This window comes from Lissotriton vulgaris, chromosome 1_1, assembly GCF_964263255.1.
Source record: "Lissotriton vulgaris chromosome 1_1, aLisVul1.2, whole genome shotgun sequence".
In the NCBI taxonomy this organism is placed as follows: domain Eukaryota; kingdom Metazoa; phylum Chordata; class Amphibia; order Caudata; family Salamandridae; genus Lissotriton; species Lissotriton vulgaris.
In genome coordinates, this window is record NC_141685.1 from 997,876,095 (window position 1) to 997,895,034 (window position 18,940).

Here is an 18,940-nt window from a genome sequence, read left to right on the forward strand (position 1 = left end):
GCTCGCAAAGTGAAGTCTGGGTCCCCTGAGGATCCACTTTGCCCTGAAGTGTTCAAGGACCTGGCGGCACATGACATCTCTCCGCTTTGTTCCTTGGTCAATGCGTCACTTACATCTGGCGTAGTTCCACTGAAGTGGAAGCGAGCCATGGTTCGTCCGATCCTGAAGAAACCTAGCCTGGATGGGAGCAAGCCGGAGAGCTATCGGCCTATTTCACTCTTGCCGTGGCCGGCTAAGGTGATGGAGGCACACGTAAATGCCACTCTCTCGGAACATCTCCGTCGAGCTGATATACTCGACGCTACACAGAATGGGTTCAGGGCAGGTCATAGCACGGAGACGGCTCTGCTTTATATGGTGGAGCACCTCCGCTCCGTGCTTGACGCGGGACAAACGGCAGCGCTGGTGCTATTAGATCTAAGCGCTGCCTTTGACACCGTCTCGCACCCTATCCTTCTGCAGCGTTTAGAGGAGGCTGGTGTTACCGGCACTGCGCTCGACTGGTTCCGGTCGTTCTTAACCAACCGGGCCTTTAGCGTGACCGTCCCACCTTACCAGTCAAAATTTCATCCGTTGAACCTGGGCGTCCCCCAAGGCTCCTCGCTGAGTCCTACGCTGTTCAATCTGTACGTAAGGCCGCTAGCTGAGGTTGTCAAACAATGGGGTATGACCATGGTGTCATATGCCGATGACACCCAACTAGCGGTCACGATCAGCGGGGATGCGGAAGTCGACGCTCCTAGGTTTCAACAAGGACTGAGGGCGGTCGCTAGCTGGATGACGCTCAATTGTCTCCAGCTAAACGCTAGTAAGACCGAGGTGATGGTATTTGGTAGGCAACCGGAACTGTGGGGAGAGAGATGGTGGCCGGAGGAGTTGGGTTCCGCTCCCATCCCAGTCGCCGAGCTTAAAAACCTCGGGGTCTGGTTGGACCCTTCCCTTACGTTTGCATGCCACACTAAACGCACGGCTGCTTGTTGCTTCGGCATCTTGCGTGGGCTCCGTCCTGTGCTAAAGTTCTTCGATGCCCCCACTCGGCAACTCATGATCCAAGCTACCGTCATCTCCAGGCTGGATTATGCTAGTTCTTTGCTGGCCGGTTTGAACGTAGCTGAGATCGGGCGCCTGCAACGGATCCAGAATGCAGCAGCGAGAGCGGTGGTAGGCCTTCCAAGATTCTGTCCTACCTCCAGCACTATACGAGCGCTGCATTGGCTCCCGGTGGCGCAGCGGATTCAGTTTAAGGTCCTCTGCGTCGCCTATAAGATCTTGAAGGGGTCCCCGGCAATGATCCTTACGACCCTCATGGCCAATTACATCCCAGCACGACTCTTAAGATCGGCAGACCTCGAATTGGCCGTGGTACCGCGCTTTAAGCGAAGCAGGGCCGGTGGGCGCTCATTTCGAGTGCGGGCCGCTGCTTTGTGGAACTCTTTACCCCCGGCAATTCGCGCTATGAGCGATTTGCTTTCTTTTCGTCGCGCCGTGAAAACATTTATATTCCCTTAGTCTTTTTGCTTGTGCTGTTTTATTTAGTTGTGTTGTGTAGCTGCCTTGTCGGGCGCCAGGACGCTCCTTAGCTGGAGCATCTGTGCGCCTAATAAAAACCACATAACATAACATAACATAACATAACCCTCCAAATGTTCCCATCTGGTAGAAAGCAGGGAATCCTCTCTAGTCCTGGTCATCTACAACTGACTCGATCATGTCCGAAAGTCCCATTCAGAGTGCTCCACACTGCACAGTTTGCTCCAACCATTCCACCTCAACTTACAGTACAATATCAATGCCAGAAATGTCCAGCCAGCCCAGTTAGACCCTCAATTTCCCACATATGCTCCTATCTTATCTGTCAGCATGCACAGCTCACGTGCTAGTCCTGATCATCGAGGCTGCCTCCATCCGCACCGTCCAGGCTTTTCTGCTCCGGGCTCCATTGCCGTTCCTTTAACCACTCTTTCAGGGCTTTTCTGCAGCATTTTGGGGTCAATGAAGATACTAGATCTCCCCTGTCTGTTAACTCTCAGTCTCGCCGGGTACAACATGGCATAATCCAGATTTTGTTCCTGCAGTTGACGTTTGAGTGGTGCAAACTGCCTGCGTGCCTCCTGCACCCAAAAGTGTGAAGTCTGGGTATAGTGAAATAGCAGATCCCTCGTGCCTCAATGTCTGCTTCTCCCGTGCTATTTTCAGTGCTGCATCTCTGTCCCTGTAGTTCAGCAACTTAGCTATAATAGACCTCGGGAGGGCTCCAGGGGCAGGCCTCGGATCCAGCGAGCGGTGGGCCCTCTCCACTACAAACATCGGAGAAAATGTTTCGACACCCGGCAAAGTAACCAGATGTTTTTCAACAAAGAGCTCCATATTCTCAGACTTAGTGGACTCTGGAAGGCCCGTAATCCGTATATTACTTCTTCTGGCAGCTCTTCTATACCCTCCGCCTTGTCTTGCAGAGTTTGCAATGCTCTTCCCATCTTCTTGTGTTCTATGTCCATTCCTGTCTGTGGCTCCTCTACGTCAGTTACTGTGCGTTCGGCCATGTCTAGCCTTTCCACCTGTTTATCCATTTGTTCATTCATTCTGTCCATCCGAAACTACAGAGAATCCAATTTAGTGTCTATAGCAGACAGGCTTTTCTGCATGGCGGTGAGCATCACGCAGATATCCCCTTCCACCTGCTCTGGTGTCTCCTCCAGCGTGTCTGCGCCCCCCTCAGGGTTGTTCTCTCTCATCCTAGATTTCCACTGCTCAAAGTTGAGTTTGGGCTGTGTTTTATCCACTTTTCTCATTGTGGCTGAGCTGGGCTAGCTGCACGTATAGGCACCGCTGCTAGATTCTCCACTATCCACCTCGTTAGGAGTATGGCCCGATGTTGTATATCATGACAGGAGTCTGCATCAGGAAACCCACCTAAAATTGGGGAAACTTCCATGGCGTACTGATGGCAGGGACCCTGTAATGAATGGACCACCATCTATGATAGCCTGCTGGCAGACTAAGCCCAACCTTTAACTCCACCATCCAGTGTTACTTATAACGGCTGTATTGGTGACAGTGGCGTAACAATCGCCCCGCATCCCCTGCAGTATGGCGGGTCGCTGACCTGAGAGCTCTAGACTGGCACGGAAGATGGGAAGGGGGCCCCCTCCATGTAGTTTGCATGGGGGCCCCCTTAAGTTTCGTTACGCCACTGTCTTCAGCGATGTAGTGTCCTGATGGACACAGTCTAGTTGTTCTAGAGTTGCTTTACACTGTGCACCCACCCACCACAGACGTCACTGGTCTGGTGACGCTGATGTAAAAAAAGTGGCCGAGCGCACGTGCTCGTGGCCAATTGCACCCAGTAACCAGTTATGTTATGTTATGTTACAATGGGTTTTATAAAGCGCTCAGCTACTCAGGCAGAGTGTCCCGGCGCTATCAGACCAAGAGGGCACAGAGCAAGAAGACCTGATGAGATTATTGTCCAAACAGCCATGTTTTAAGTTCTTTCCTAAAGGCAAAGGGGCTATCTGTCTTCTGTAGTGACAAAGGCAATTTGTTCCAGAGCTGGAGTGCCAAACGTTTGAAAGAACGCCCCTGATGCGGGCTCGCCTAATTACCGGAACCGTCTCCAGAGCTAATGATGCAGAACGTAACGATCTAGAAGGGAGGTAAAAACCTATTCTTTTCCTAAGATAGTGGACGCCCGTACCATGGAGAGCCTTAAATGCCATGGTTAGGGTCTTAAAGGAAATGTGTTTGCGTACAGGCAGCCAATGGAGAGATTTAAGAAAGGCTGCGATGTTGGACCTCCCGCTAAGGCCGAAGATCGCTTGCGCTGCGGAATTTTGAACCGCCTGAAGGCGTGAAAGAAGATATTCTGGAAGGCCAAGATACAACACGTTGGCATAATCCAGCCGTGAACCTATCAGGGCCTGGACCGTAGTCCTCCTGTGAGCAAGAGACAGAAGTGGGAGAAATTTCCTCAGCATTTTTAGAAGGCCAAAACACTGACCCACTAAACCTAGGATCTGAGATTTAAAAGTAAGTCCATTGTCCACTTTTACTCCTAGATTCTTTGCCACAGAAGTGGCAGCAGAGGGAGGAAACATAGCCGCCGGCCACCAGGATTTCCAACAAGGGTCCTGGGGGCAGCCAAAAAAGAGGACCTCAGATTTGTCTGAGTTACATTTAATGTGATTCAGTTGGAACCAGGAGAAGACGGCCCCTAAACAGCTCTTAATACTCTCTCCATTAAAACCAACATTCCCTTCACATGTGAAAAGAAGCTGTGTGTCGTCGGCGTACGATACAATCCGGGTGCCATGGGACTCCGCCAGTGCCGCCAACGGGGACATGTAAATATTAAAAAGAGTGGGGCTCGGGATCGACCCCTGAGGAACTCCCACCTCCAGTGGCGGCACTAAGGCCGAGTACGGAGGGGCCCAGATTGTTTGTTCGCGGTCAGATAGAAAAGACTCGAACCAACTAAAAGCCTTCCCCCAGAGTGTCTGTGTTGCAATTACTTCACCAGCATGCGGGCCTAGCGCCCGACCTTACAAGCAGCAGTATAACGTGCACCCCGGCAGGTCCTGCCACAACAGTGTTTCTGGTTTATTTACCTTATGGAAGCTTGCTCTGAATAACGACCCTTCCCCACTGCAGTCGCACACTCAGTACAGTACACTCACTTGACATCAGCGCTCAGGGCTAGGGATCCTCAACTGGTATATATTCCTAGACTGAGGTGCCAGCAGGGCCTCTGGTATTTTCTGGGCTTTGTTCCTTCCAGCTTCCAGTGCAGGGGAATCTCTGATCGCGAGCCTCTAGGTCGCGAGTACCACTCCACACACTTGAGCCTCCGTGGTGAACCTTGTGTGCATACAACTCTGCCGAGTGCCTACAGCGTGCAGTGCTCCCTGCTAGAGCTGCAGGCCCACCTTATCCCGGCTCACTGCAGCTCCTTTTCACGGTCGCATCTCAGCCCCTCCTTGAATTACTGAGCGGGAGGACAAGATCAGCGTTCCGTGCAGATTTCGCTCTTTAAAGGCGGGAGCCGCGGTGTCAACAACGCAGTATGCAAGCCCCCAAATCCTATTTCCTCCAGCTGTCCCGGCACCCAGTCCACTGGGGCCCCCAGGGGAAGTGAGGTCGACAGACCAGTCTTCCCCTGGGGTGTTCGCGCGAGGCCAGGGACAAGCAGGCTAGGATAGGCTGGGGGGTGGGCTTAGGGGTGGGGAGCTAGGGAGGGTACTTAAGGGGACAGGGGAGGGAGTCCTTCCTCTTCCTGTCCCCGGTGCCGCAGGGTGAAGTTAGTTTGTAGGTTAGGTGCTTGTGTATTGTTGGGGGCCTTTAGGTAGGGGTAGTTTTCAGGGCCAGCAGGGGTGTGTGTTAGGACACCGCTGGTGCCCCGGTGCGGTCCTGCAGGTGGACCGCTCAGATTTCTTTGTCGACTGCTGATTGAGGTATTTGGTGCCGGCTGGTGCGCTCAGGCCCCGTTATCGCACGCGTTGTGCGTGAAGCGCGAGGCTGCCGAAGGGCACGCATCTCGCGGGCAGGACCTAGGGTGACAAATCCCACGCATCTCGCGGGCGCCTTGGGTTTTAGGAGGTCAGGCATTGCACTGGGCCTCAGTGAAAGGGGGGCCATGGCGACACCGGACGCAGAGGCAGTGCGCGAGGCTCTGCTGGTGCTGGGGAGGGCGGGTAGGGCGGACCTCTTGCGGCCAGGAGTACTGGATCAGGTGTGGGTCGGCATGACCCGGACGCCGAGGTCTGCATCGGCGGGTGTGGCGGCGGTGGTGTTGGCTTGCATGGACGAGCCGCCACCGGCCCGATCAGGTGCGGGCGGGAGGGGTAGAGGCAAGAAACAACCGGAGCCGCCTCTGCGCGGAGGACGGTGTAAGAGCCTCCCTGCGCAGTTGGTGGATGTGTCAGTGAGGGTGGGGGGAGGCCTGGAGATCGCGGCGGGGGGCGATGCCACGGCCATGGGCTGCGCGCCACCGGTCATGCATGTGGGCAGCCCAGCTCCCTCGGACTCGGAGGGGGACGGGCTGGATCAAGGGGGCATTGATGAGGCCATGAGGGAGGACAGTGAGGCTAGCGGGCAGGAGGGTGAGGTTGGCTCGGAGGTGTCTGCGGGGGAGGAGTTCACGCTCGCACTGTCGGAGGGGGAGTCTGGGCCTAAGGACGGGGGGCCCGTCAGGGCAGCAGCCGGTGGATTTGTCCAGTGGCAGGAAGGGGGTGGTGAGGGCGCCTGTCCCCAAGGGGAAGGGCCCGGCCAAAGCACTATACCAGCAGATGGGAGGGGTTCACCCGAAGGTGGGCCACTCGGCCCCACCGCAGGAGACAGAGGGTTCCAGGGAGCTCACCGGGCAGGACACGTGGTATGCCAGGTGGGCGCACATGACGGAGGAGGAGAGAGTACGCGACCAACGTTGCATAATTGAAGAATCTGAACAGGCATGGCAACGTTTGTGCGCTGCCAAGGAGGCGCGGGCGGGTGAGGTGCATGGGGGCAAAGGGGCCCCGGCACCTGCGCGTTGGGCAGGAACTGGTAGAGGCCGTGGCGGGGGGACCCCCAGGTCATGGGGTGAGTGGGTCTGGGTAGAAGGGTCAGGGACTGCTCTGGCGGCGCAGAGACCTGGTGGCACTGGGGCCTCTTCAGGTGCAGACAGCTCGGGGGGCGGGAGCTAGCCAGCTGTGAGTGCTGGCAGAGGCAAAGGTGGGCCGGCGGGGCACAAAACGGCCTCCAAACGCCAGGACGAAGCAGCAGGGGGGTCCGCGGCAGCCTGTCATCCACCGAAGGAGCGCGCAGCTGCAATGTTGGAGTGTGAGTTTGTACCTGGAGTGCGAGGGAAAGGTGCAAACCGAGTGGTGAGTGAGGTGCGGAGAGTGGCAGCAGTGGAAGTGGATGAGGAACGGTTGGACTATGAGGACGAGGATGAGGAGTTGGAGGAAGGTGAGGTGCGTGACGATGAGAGTTGGGGGAAGGGTGGAGCGACAACAGGCAGATTTGGTGTTTTCCAGGTGGCACAGGACGGAGCTGGTCGGACGGCCAAAGGGAGTCAGAAGCCGGAGGACGGAGCGTGAAGCTCCAACGACCTTGGCAGGTGAGGGCACATGGTGGGATGCTTGGGACGAAGGTCCTAGAGGGGGCACAAGAAGGCCTGCCGGTTGGTGGGTGTAGGGGATGGCTCTGTGCGGGATGGGGGGCCCTTGGGGAGACAGGGTCCGCTCCAAAGGATGGTAAGAAGCAGGTCGTGACGGCCAGTGCGCAGACAGACGCGATGGAGGATCAGGGTGGGAAGGAGGATGGATCGGATAACTTGAGGAAGAAGTTGCCTTACATGGGCTTGGCGATGCCTCCCAGTCGCATTTGTTGGAAAAGACAAAGGCCAGGATTTGGAAGCATGAGTATGTGGATGTTTTCAAACTTTTACATAGAGAGATTCAGGCGAAGGAGGGGTCTAAGGAGGAGGAGTGGGAGTTGACCAGGCGGCCGAGGGTGCTCGTGACGATGGAGAACTGGACGTCGCATTCTTGATATACGCGAGTATCTATTGCGAGAAGCATGCGGACAGGGCTATAGCATTGTTTAAGTATATGGATGTGATACGGAAGGCCCAATTGCATTTTGGGGGCTTCGCCTGGTTGAGCTATGATGAGGAGTTTAGGGCCAGGATTAATGTGAACCTGGACAAGCCATGGAGTGACATTGATCAGGAGCTTTGGGTGCAGTGGATGTCTTCCACGCAGGCGGCGGCATCTACTCATACGGCGAGTGGTCTCCCGATTGCGTACCAGCCTTTTCAGCCTCGTCCCGCCCAGTCTGGGAGGGGGGTCAGGGAGTGTCCGGGGAGTCAGGGAGTCAGGGAACGTGGACGGGGGATGCTGGACAGCAGTACAAACCTGGAAACACTGGGGCCTGCTGGAATTTTAATAAAGGTTTCTTCACGCGACACCCATGTAAGTTTAAACACGAGTGTTCCAAGTGCGGGGGACGTCACCCAGTCACACAATGCCTTACGCTTGGCACACCTTCAGAACAGTGGAAAATTACTAAAGGTAGGGGCCAATCTGGGCCGAAGGGCCCCTACTCCGGTTAAGGTGGAGGCCATGGGTCTATGGCTCTCCATGTACCCTGATAGAGAGGCGACTTTGAAAATTCATTGGGGGTTTGTGGAAGGATTTCGTATTGGCTATCAGGGTCCCCGGGAGAGGCGTTGGGCGGAAAACCTACGTTTGGCGAAGGAATTGACAGAGGTGGTGGCGAGCAAGTTGCAGAAGGAGGTCTTGGAGGGTAGGATCGTTGGCCCCTTTGACACGTGGCCGATGTCGGACCTTATCATTTCACCACTGGGGGTGGTTCCCAAAAAGGAGCAAGGGGAGTTCAGACTGATTCACCATTTGTCGTAGCCTGAAGTGAGTTTGGTGAGTGACTTCATCACAGAGGAGGATTCCAGGGTGTTGTATGCGTCGGTGGATGATGCCGTTGGTGTGGTGAGGGCTTGCGGGACTGGGGCAGAGTTGGCCAAATGTGATATCAAGTCGGCCTTTTGCATCCTCACCATTCACCCGGCGGATTTTTCTTTGCTGGGCATGCAGTTCGAAGGGGCCATCTTTGTGGACATGATGCTGCCGATGGGTTGTGCGATTTCTTGTGCGCTGTTTGAGACCTTCAGTTCCTTTTTGCAGTGGGCCTTTGTGGAGAGGAGTGGGCACCGGCTGGTGACGCACTACCTGGATGATTTCTTGTTCGTCGGGAAGGGGCTGACGGGAGAGTGTGGTGTGGCTCTGGGACAGTTCCAGTTGTTGGCGCAGGAGTTTGGGGTTCCATTAGCACCGGAGAAGACGGCGGGACCTAGTTGTTGTTTGACTTTTTTGGGCATTGAGTTGGATTCGGTGGCTTGGCAGGCGCGGCTGCCGGTGCAGAAGGTGGCAGAGATGCAGGATGTTCTGACGCAGGTGATCGGTGTTCGCAAGATTGATTTGAGGTCGGTGCAGCGCCTTCTCGGTTTGCTGACTTTTGCGTGCCGGGTGGTGAGGGCAGGGAGAACGTTCTGTAGGCACCTCGGCATGGCCATGTCGGGGGCGGTGCTCCCTCACCACAGGGTCAGGGTCACGATGGGAGTCCGGTCGGACTTACGTGTATGGCTGGTGTTCCTGGAAGAATTCAATGGAGTGTCCCTGGATTTTGCGCATGACAAGATGGTCTGGCAGGTGCAGCTTTATTCGGATGCGGCGGGTGTAGCAGGTTTCGGAGTTTTCTGGGACGGGCAGTGGTGTGCAGAGCAGTGGCCGGCTCATTGGCTGCGACAGGGCAGGAGCATTGCGTTTCTTGAGTTCTTTCCCTTGTTGGTGATGTTGGTGGTGTGGGGGCCGGAGTTCCGGAACCGGTCGGTTTTGTTCCATGTTGACAACATGACGGTAGTGGACCTGGTGAACAATCAGAAAGCAAAGGACCTGCGAGTGCTGCGCCTGCTGCGAAGTTTCATGCTGCTCTGCTTGCGTTTTAATGTGCTTTTCCGCACAACATGTACCTGGGGCGAGTATGAAATTGGGGATGCGTTATCTCGATCCCAGTGGCAGCGTTTCAGGAGGCTGGCGCCGGGAGCAGAGGCTTGCAAGACCAAGGTGCCGGAGGGTATCTGCGCCTGGGGGGGGGGAAGGGGGGGGGAGTGAGAGTGGTGGGTTTGGTCGAGAAATCTATAGCTGAATCCACGAGGCGATCGTACAGGTTGGCATGGTCTGAGTTTGGTGCCTTTTTGGGTTGGAGCAGGGATGCGTGGGGGATGCCCCAGAGTGACTGTGAACGGGGGTGGTGCGTTTTGTTCTGGATTGCATGGACAGAGGATTGTCGCAGACTACGATAGCTGGCAAGCTGGCTGGCATCTCGTTTTACAGCATGGTTTACTTGGGTTTTGATCCGGCCAGGGCGGATTTGTTGAGTTGAATGTTGAAAGGTTGGAGTCGCATGAGGTCAGAGGGGGGAGGGGAGGAGTTGCCACGAGCGGCGATCACGTTTGAGTTGTTGACGAGAGTGCTGGGGGAGTTGCCCCACTGCTGTTATGACGATGGGGAGGTGGCGTTGTTCCGATTGTGCATGGTCTGGATGTTCTTCAGAGCATTTCGGGTGTCAGAATTGTTGGGAGTGCGTGGAGCTCCGGGACGGTTGTTTGAGGATGTGAGGGTGGATGGGGCCCGGCTGGGTATATGGTTGGGTCATTCAAAGACAGACCAGACGGGTCGAGGCAAATGGATGTGGCTGGAGGAGAGTGGGTGTGCGGGCGTGTGCCCGGTGCGTGAGTGGACGGTTATTTTGGGACGAGTGCAGAAGTAGGATGGAGAGATTTTCGTACATGCTTCTTTGAAGCGCTTGACATCCTTTCAGTTGTTGGCTGTGTTGTGAATGGCTTTGCGGAGGATTGGCAGGGATCCAGCGCGTTTTGGCACTCACTCGTTTCCTATTGGTGCGGCTACGGCGGCGGCCGGGATGGGTTGGTCATGAGAGGAGATTCGAAGAATTGGGCGCTGTAGGTCCCGCTGCTGCGAACGCTATGTGCGTAAATGAAGGAGGTCAGAGTCAGGGTAGTCGGGGGGCTGCTGCGGTTGTGTTGCAGATCTGTACTTTGCTGTGGTGTTAATCTCTTTCTCCTCATAGGTTGCGTTCGGGGGCCAGGGGCCAAGACGGTTACCTGGATTGTTGGACACTCCTTTGTACACTGGGCCTCAAAATATGCGGACAGGCAGGTGTACGGTCGTAGCCTGGGCCTGCGGAGCAGTCTTCACGAGGTCCATTGGTGGGGTAAGAGTGGGATGCGATGGGGCAATTTGTTGCCTTGGCTGACGAAGAAGGTGTCTCAGCTGGGTTGCCCGGACATGCTGGTTATCCACCTGGGAGAAAATGACTTGGTTAAACTATCAGGAGTGTCCTTGTTACATTTGATGCAGAGGGAATTGGAGGCAATGAGGAGCAATCTGGCTGGCGCCTGTATTGTTTGGACAGAGTTTGTACCGCGAAGAATCTGGAGGGGGGCACTTAAGCCTGCAGCCATTGAAAGGGCAAGGCGGAAATTGAATAGGGCGATGAGACTTTTTGTGATGCCCACGGAATCAAAGTACTGGCACATGTGGGGCTCCGGCTTAAGGAGCCCCTTCTCTTCCGCGACGACGGTGTGCAACTTTCGCACATGGGAAATGCTTACTATCTAATGGAAATGCGGGATACCATCAGCCTGTTGTGGAACGAGTCTATCTGGTGTAGGCGAGATTGAGTGCAAAAGGTGCACGATTGGTGGGGCAGGTAACCGTCCTCTGGGGGTTCCCTGGGTGGCAGGACTTGGGAGGGGTGGGGAGTCCATGACGGGCAGAATCACCCTTCTGGGGAGGGGATTACAGGGGCAGGATGGGGGGTGTGGTAGACGGAGGTGAGATGGCGGGAGATGCTGGAGGAGTATGAAGGTGAAACGGGAAAGTGAATGGTATGCATGAAGAGGTTGTGGTGTTAATTGGAGTGAGTAGTGGAGTATGTGAATGGATGATGTTTGGAGGTCAGGATGTTGGGGGGGTTGTTAACTGTTATTGAGGTTATGTTGAAATTTAGTTGTCATACCTGTCCTAATAAATGGCCTTTTACGCTAAGTCATGCGTGGAGTGGTTATTGCGCGATGCGGCCCCCAGGGGAAGTAAGATCGACAGACCAGTCTTCCCCTGGGGTGTTCGCGCGAGGTCACGGACAGGCAGGCTAGGATAGGCTGGGGAGTGGGCTTAAGGGTAGGGAGCTAGGGAGGGTACTTAAGGGGACAGGGGAGGAAGTCCTTCCTCTTCCTGTCCCCGGTGCCGCAGGTTGAAGTTAGTTTGTCCGCCCTCCCACCCTACAGAGTTTTAGGGGTGGGGTATGGGCTACTTGTTGGTTTGCTAAAAGCTGTTCGGCGTGCCAGTTTAGGATGGGTTGACACAGGGAGGGTGCATGGAGGACTTGGGAGGGGTGGGGAGTCCATGAAGGGCAGAATCACTCTTCCGGGGAGGGGGTTACAGGGGCAGGATGAGGGGTGTGGTAGACGGAGGTGAGATGGCGGGAGATGCTGGAGGAGTATGAAGGTGAAAGGGGAAAGTGAATGGTATGCATGAAGAGGTCGTGGTGTGAATTGGAGTGAGTAGTGGAGTATGTGAATGAATGATGTTTGGAGGTCAGGATGTTGGGGGGATTGTTAACTGTTATTGGGGTTATGTTGAAATTTGGTTGTCATACTGTCCTAATAAATGGCCTTTTACGCTAAGTCATGCGTGGAGTGGTTATTGCACGAATCGCATTGCAGGAGCCGCTACTCACTTGGCAGTCTCTACGCAGCTGGCGGCCCTCTGGGTTCACTGCGATCTAGGTCCGCAGGCCGGGCGCAGACGACTCTATTCCTCACGTTGCTCCAAGAGTGCTGCTCGGGTTGTTTGTTATGGGCACACATCGGACCACCAGCTGTGAGCTTCTGCCAGTCCACCGTTCAACGGCGCAGTTGTCTCTCCTTCCAGTGTTGCGCAGCACTCGTTTCCGCTCTCGGACCCGTGTCGCATCTCCCGGCACCGGAAGCCTCACTTAATGTCACTAGTTGCGGGCCGTTTCAGCGAACGCAAGTTTGATCGCTGCGTGGAGCTCACTTTCCGATTCACGGAGCGCTGTATGTCGGGCAACAAGTTTCACCCAAATGCAGGATCCTTAGCGAATAAGTAGATGGCTCAACGGAGCTCTCTTCTTAGCCGGCCATCTTAGGCTCAGGGAAGCTCCGCCAATCCAAGACTATATATACCTAATGAATTTGGTTATCACTAATATTGTAGTTATAAGGAAAAGTGAGGATTATGGGAAGATCACAAAACATAACTATGAACAGCCAGCTCTTCTGATAACTTGTGTGGCTAAAGATTCATTGTTGATATTGCATTGTTTGACAGATTATTTTGAAGACCTTGTCTAGGCTCAAAGGAACTAATTGCCCTTTTTAATATTGGAGGGAAAGTCTAAAGCAAATCAGTTGATGTAATACATACAGGGTTAAAGTTGCCAACATTTTTAACTACATATGTGACGTTGGACACTTAACAAGCTACCATAACAACAGGAAAATAATAACAGAACAGAGACGAGGATGTTACACATTATTAAAGAAAACATCTCTAGTCTCAGGGTTGGCAATGTGTTATTTTTCATTAACATTACTACATCAGTTTCACTAAATAACAATAGATGCACATTCAAATTTACTCTCACGCTATCTGGCCTTTCCCTCGAAAAGGATTCATCGAAAGTGGGGGATACAATGTGAACCCATTTCACATATCGGCCTGTCTAGCAAAAACGTCAATAAATGTGGAAAAATATTGCTATTTCGGACAGTCCTTTCTTTGTGAAGATGTCTCATTCTACCTCTGGAAAGGGATGAAGTTGCCAATCTATCTCACAAAAGACCACCAAGCAGATACATTCTGTTCAGTGCACGCCAGCTTCTGCATTGCACACATAATGTGGCCTAAATCTGTGTATATAAGGGCTATTGAGATCTCCTAGTCAACGTTCCCCAACCCCTGAGCCTGACCAGGCTTACCTTCTCCAGATCCACATCATCTGCCAGCTTCATGTTCTTGGTATGTATCTGCAGAATTTCTAGCCGGCCAGTAGAATCTGGAATTCCAATGTCGATCTCCCGATCAAAGCGGCCTGAGAAAGCAGGAAGTACATATTGTGTGGTTCTTGCAACTCATTGTGGACAGACTGAGTATATTTTCTAGCAATTAGACATAGGTACCCTGACAAGCCGCCCAAACCACAAAGTAATACGGTGAAAACCCCATTTGTTGTGCAGGCTATGCATCCAGCAAGGGACCTATAACCAGGGACACTGGAATTTATGCGATTTTGCCCTCATGGTTTTTTTCTACATAATTCTGGATTTGCCACATAATCCACCACCACCAGCATAATCAGCTGATTTCACAAAGAATTGTTTCTATTTTAAACGGTTTAAAGGTTACTAAAAAGGTGCTTCACCTGGTTGCACGCAGCAGTAGACACATTGCCAAGGTTAACTGCTGTATTGAGGTGTTAAACTACTATAACGAGGTGCACCCTTGCACAAACAGTACACTTAGTGGTTAAAATGCCCAAATAACAATATGATGCTGCCATAAATGGTGGCATATTATGCCATCTAATTTACTACTTCTTGACACATTATTTTGCCAGCACTGTCTAGGGCAAACACATAGTAAGGAAGATAGAGGAGAGACAAGGGGTTCAATCAGAGTCCAGGGACCTCCTGCCCTGCCAAGCCTTCAATTCCCCCACCTCATTTAGAGGCAGCGGAACCCCCAGATTTCCAACAGCGAAGCTTCAGTTGGCTCTGCGGTCGGAACAACATGCAGCAAGTCAGCCACAGGACCACTATGTCATGTGGCTAACGCTTCACCATATTTAGGGTAGGGCTACTTTCACTGATTTATCCTGCCCAGACCCTGCATTTAAAAAGGCCAAAACTCACTTTGGGGTTTTTGTACTAAAAATCAAAGTGACACCCTGAGTGGGACAAACATTTTCAGCTTGCTTGGCAATGAGCAATCAAAAGTGCATCCGCCTATGCAGCAGATGCACTTTTCTCCACAGAGATCTCCTACAGAAAGCAGGACGCTCCAAATCTGACTGTCTGTCTACCCATTGGAAGAATACCATGGCCTCTGTTGACCTACTGTGGACCTGAAGGTTTGACAGGTCACACATTTGGCCCTAAATGAGCCGCTAAATCCCAGAGAACACCCGAGCGCAAGACACAATACAGAACAAGGCTCAAAAACCCTTCTACCAAACACACAATTTAAGGGGCCCAGGCTGTGCCACTACATCTGAAGGACACTATGAGAACAATGCACAGTACAGATGGAGTTCACAGTATCCCCTAGCACAGCAGTATACTTACAAACAGGGAGGACCTTTAGAAGCAGATGAAGTACAACTCAAGTCTTGAACAGCAGCCCATGCTGCTACAAACAGTGCAGACTGGGCCAATGAAGGGAACCCTGATAGCCTCAACCATTACACATTACATCTCTCGCCACTGTTTATACAGTCAGTATTTGGCAGAGCACGGGCTCTGGAGGGTACCCCCTTTGAATTTTATTTCCCTTTCAGGGAACTCTATACAACAAGACTATGCTCACAAATGTTGATACAAATTAGAACTTATTAGACCAGAAATGGGGGAATTTGGGAAACACCCCAATTAAAAAAGAACCTAAATTCTGTACGAAACTAACGCACCGAATCTCCGGAGTGCGGGATCCACGCTGTTGGGCCGGTTTGTTGCTGCCATGACCACCACGTGAGCCCGTTGCTTTAAGCCATCCATAAGTGTAAGCAGCTGGGATACAATCCGGCGCTCCACTTCACCATGGGTCTGAAACAAGAGGATGGAGGTGAGATACAAAAAGCCAGTGCAGGGTGGGGAAGCAAAACAGCATGGCTCCAGTATTGTGCCATAACAAAGGGAAACAGACGGAGTGCATACTAGCTTTGACAGAGCCTCCAGCAATACATTACCCCTTGGCTTGGGTGGCCGGGTGGCTAGAATTAATGTGTGCAATCTGTGACAATTGGAGTCGTTTACCAAAGGTCCATGGGCCCAGCATAGTAATAGACCTGAAAATGGATCTCCAAGGAACACCTTTAGTACTTGACTCTCAGAATAGTGAGACAGAGGACTCCAAGTTTTACATTAGGAGTTGATGAGGGCTAGACCCTCACAACACAATAATATCATTCATTAAGGTTACCACTCGGGTCAGTGCTTACATTTTTACAAAGATATAACTTTGATCCACATATGACAAAATACTGCACATAAAATAAAGACACCCAAAGAAATCCAGAGCTCTCTTTCTCCTTCCTAGTCAGAGATCTGACCACAAAGGTTATTATCACTCCTAAGCGCTAAGAGCTCATTGGTTATGTAGAATGTATGTCTAAGGCCAATGGTAAGTCTACAGGAGTGTTTGCAATTATTACATGATTACAAGGGCTCAGAACCAATCTCACTTCGGAAGCAGTGACTTGACATACGAATCATTGACTATTTACTTAGAGAAGTCCAGTTTACACACAGTGTTTGCCAGCATAGGTCTCGCAAGTCAAAAATGCAACGCACAATCTCAGCCCTCCATTAAATGCTGTCAATTTAGCTATTGGTCAGCCACTGGTCAGGTTACTATGCTACACTTGCAAACTCTCTTGATGACTTTGCATGATGTATTTAACAATTCCAAGTTGAAATGTTTTGACAACCTGTTAGAAAATCGCTCCTACCCAAAGCGTTGCAACACACCCTCCTTAAAAAGACAGAGTTGCTCTCCCAAAGTCTAACTGGTTATTAAGAGGGAGAAGGGGCATGTCCAGTGATCGATTCCCAGATATGGTCCAAGAGAGCTGCTAGTCCAAACTGCGGGACTAAAGCTGGATCCAGAGCCCATATATTCCATCTACAAATTATATGGTGAAATGCCAAAAGATAGAACTTGTCAAGCGCATGAATGACCATACATCCTGCAGCACAGTGGGACTGAAAAATATCATGGAAATATAACATGTTTTCCATAGGAAGGCAGATATATATAACAGCACTGTGTCCCTGAAGAATATGGTGCTGAACAAGATTTAAAGCATGTTTGATGGCCATGTTCAGGATTTGGGATGTTGGGAATAAGAGCATTCCTTGCTACAATGAATAGAACCCCCGGGAAAACCAGAACTCTCTAGCAGCAATATTCTAGCAACTGGGAGAATGTGTCCTGAAACCGCGACAAAGCTCCTAGCTGGTGAATGAAGCAAGATGTTATACTGACAAGTGCAGATGAGGAATGGAGAAGTGAGGGTCTGTCCTCTACCAGATCCCACCTTAGGAGGTGTCGGTCACCTACCTTCTCTCTCTTGGGGGCGATGGCATCCAGCTCATCAATGAAGATAATAGCAGGGGCATTTTTCTCTGCCTCCTCGAAGGCCTTGCGTAGGTTACTCTCCGACTCTCCAGCCAATTTACTCATAATCTCAGGGCCTGGGACAGAGAGATAAAAGAGATTCAGGAAAAGCAGGGTGAATGCACAGGCGTACCAGTCAGAAAGGAGGGCAGACAGAAGGTGTTGAGATGAGAGAGGCAGGGGAAGAGGCGAGGAGAGCACAGGAAGAGGCATTCAGAGGCATGGCAATGAAAGTGTAGACCTAGCCAGGAAAAAGAGGCTTTGGGCAGAGGATTGGCAGGGGAAAGAGACGGTAGAAACAAGGGAAAAGAAACAGAAAGACAGAAGACATAGAGCAGAAGCACAGAAGAGGTACGGAAAGGCAAGTAAGTAGTAAAGGAGAGGCAATGAAAAGGCAAGTGAAAAGCAGGTAAAACTGTGGTTGTGTGTTTGTATATGTATACGGCGTAAGTTTTGCACTGTTACTTATAGTATCTTTCAGTTTCTGTACAGTATAAATCCTGTGTTTTTCCTTTACATAGCACGTGTTGCTTCATTCATTTTATATTAAATATGTGTTGTACGCAGTACATATTACACAGCAAGGACTTCTTAAATATTCTAAACACTATAGGTCAGAACTCATACAGAGAACACACTGTCCTATTCTCCTTACCATTGATGAGGAAGAAGAATGCCCCAGTTTCATTGGCAACCGCTCGTGCTACCAGTGTTTTCCCTGTGCCTGGAGGGCCATACAGGAGAATCCCACGAGGAGGCTATGGGAAAAACGAGATCACAGGTCAGAGGTCAGAACTTCCAAAACACACGGAATGGGGCACTGAGGGGTCAAGAGATCATGGGGGGCTGCGAGTCCCAACCAAATGCAGCCGCCACCTCCTAAAGTTAATGTTCTCAGACTTGGACACAAACTTTCTGTAAGGAAAACACAACCAAACAGGATCCCCGCCCTGCTGTCATTGCCCATTCCAACACGGCGAGGCCTCCTCACTGCTCCATCATTCTTAAACTGACTTTTGCGAATGGCTTACTTTCTATACGAAACGTTGTTTCCACCAATTTGAATATAACTCACACGTCACGCTCCTTTGTGGTTCAGAGATCATTCCATCTCACTGTCAACATTTATCTACAAAGCGCCTCTTCATGTAACAAGCTGGGGGCAAAGAAATGTGGTCCGTTGCACCCACCTCCGTTGCAGTTGTACCACGCAATCCACACGGTAGGACAGGAAATAAATCGGTTTGAGACCAATGGGTGGTCTCTCCACATTTGTGAAACTGGACTTGCAGGTAAAAGTAAAGGAATTTAGCAACTCCACCTGTGACGTGCCTGCCTTTGAACTCAAAGGCCTAGTAATGGCTGGTAAAATCACTTCAGTTATGGTGATAAATCTGTACGTCAACCCACGCAGGGACGTGAAAAATGAGATTGCCAGGACTATCACAGATCAGATAAAAACGTTATTCTAGGATTACCCAGGACATGAGTGTATAGTGGCTGATGACTTCAACACATGAAATATGTGCCAGCCTGGGGGAAACCACAGGGATGTATCTCCCAATACACTAGAGGACTGCATCAGAAAATTTGAGCTGGCCTCGGCCGACCAGAAGAGCCCCCTGGAGGATAAATCAAAGCCCATTTTTAAAACCATATCTACATTGGATTACATATTCTTGAGCAAGATTTTATTAAGCAAATGTGAGGAGTATAAAGTTCAAATCAGAACTTAAAGTGACCTCCGCCTGCTATCAATTGTGGTCAACGTTAGCTCAAAGATTCACTAGATCCATAATCCGCTTGGCCTGCCGCTTCCAACTAGCGTTGGCCCAGTCTGAAAAAACCCTGTACTTATGATGAAAACTTACTTTCTCTCCACCAGCTCTGAAGCATTAACCGACCCGAGTAGAGAAGCATTGGAGGACAATAGGAACAGAGCT

The 18,940-nt window shown here is 51.6% G+C and overlaps 1 protein-coding gene and 1 pseudogene across 1 annotated transcript in view; one reads left to right on the plus strand and one right to left on the minus strand.

The window, feature by feature from the left end:
• The window catches only part of LOC147748379 (transitional endoplasmic reticulum ATPase-like), a 144,302-nt gene that overhangs the window by 99,214 nt on the left and 26,148 nt on the right, over positions 1 to 18,940 (minus strand). The window contains exons 7-10 of the mRNA XM_086961036.1: positions 17,653 to 17,755; positions 16,941 to 17,074; positions 15,289 to 15,424; positions 13,583 to 13,695 (exon numbers count right to left, since the gene is read on the minus strand). Of these exons, the coding sequence (XP_086817162.1) occupies positions 13,583 to 13,695; positions 15,289 to 15,424; positions 16,941 to 17,074; positions 17,653 to 17,755 (486 nt within the window). The remainder of the gene's footprint in view (positions 1 to 13,582; positions 13,696 to 15,288; positions 15,425 to 16,940; positions 17,075 to 17,652; positions 17,756 to 18,940) is intronic.
• Positions 9,408 to 11,260, plus strand: LOC147748380 (uncharacterized; annotated as a pseudogene).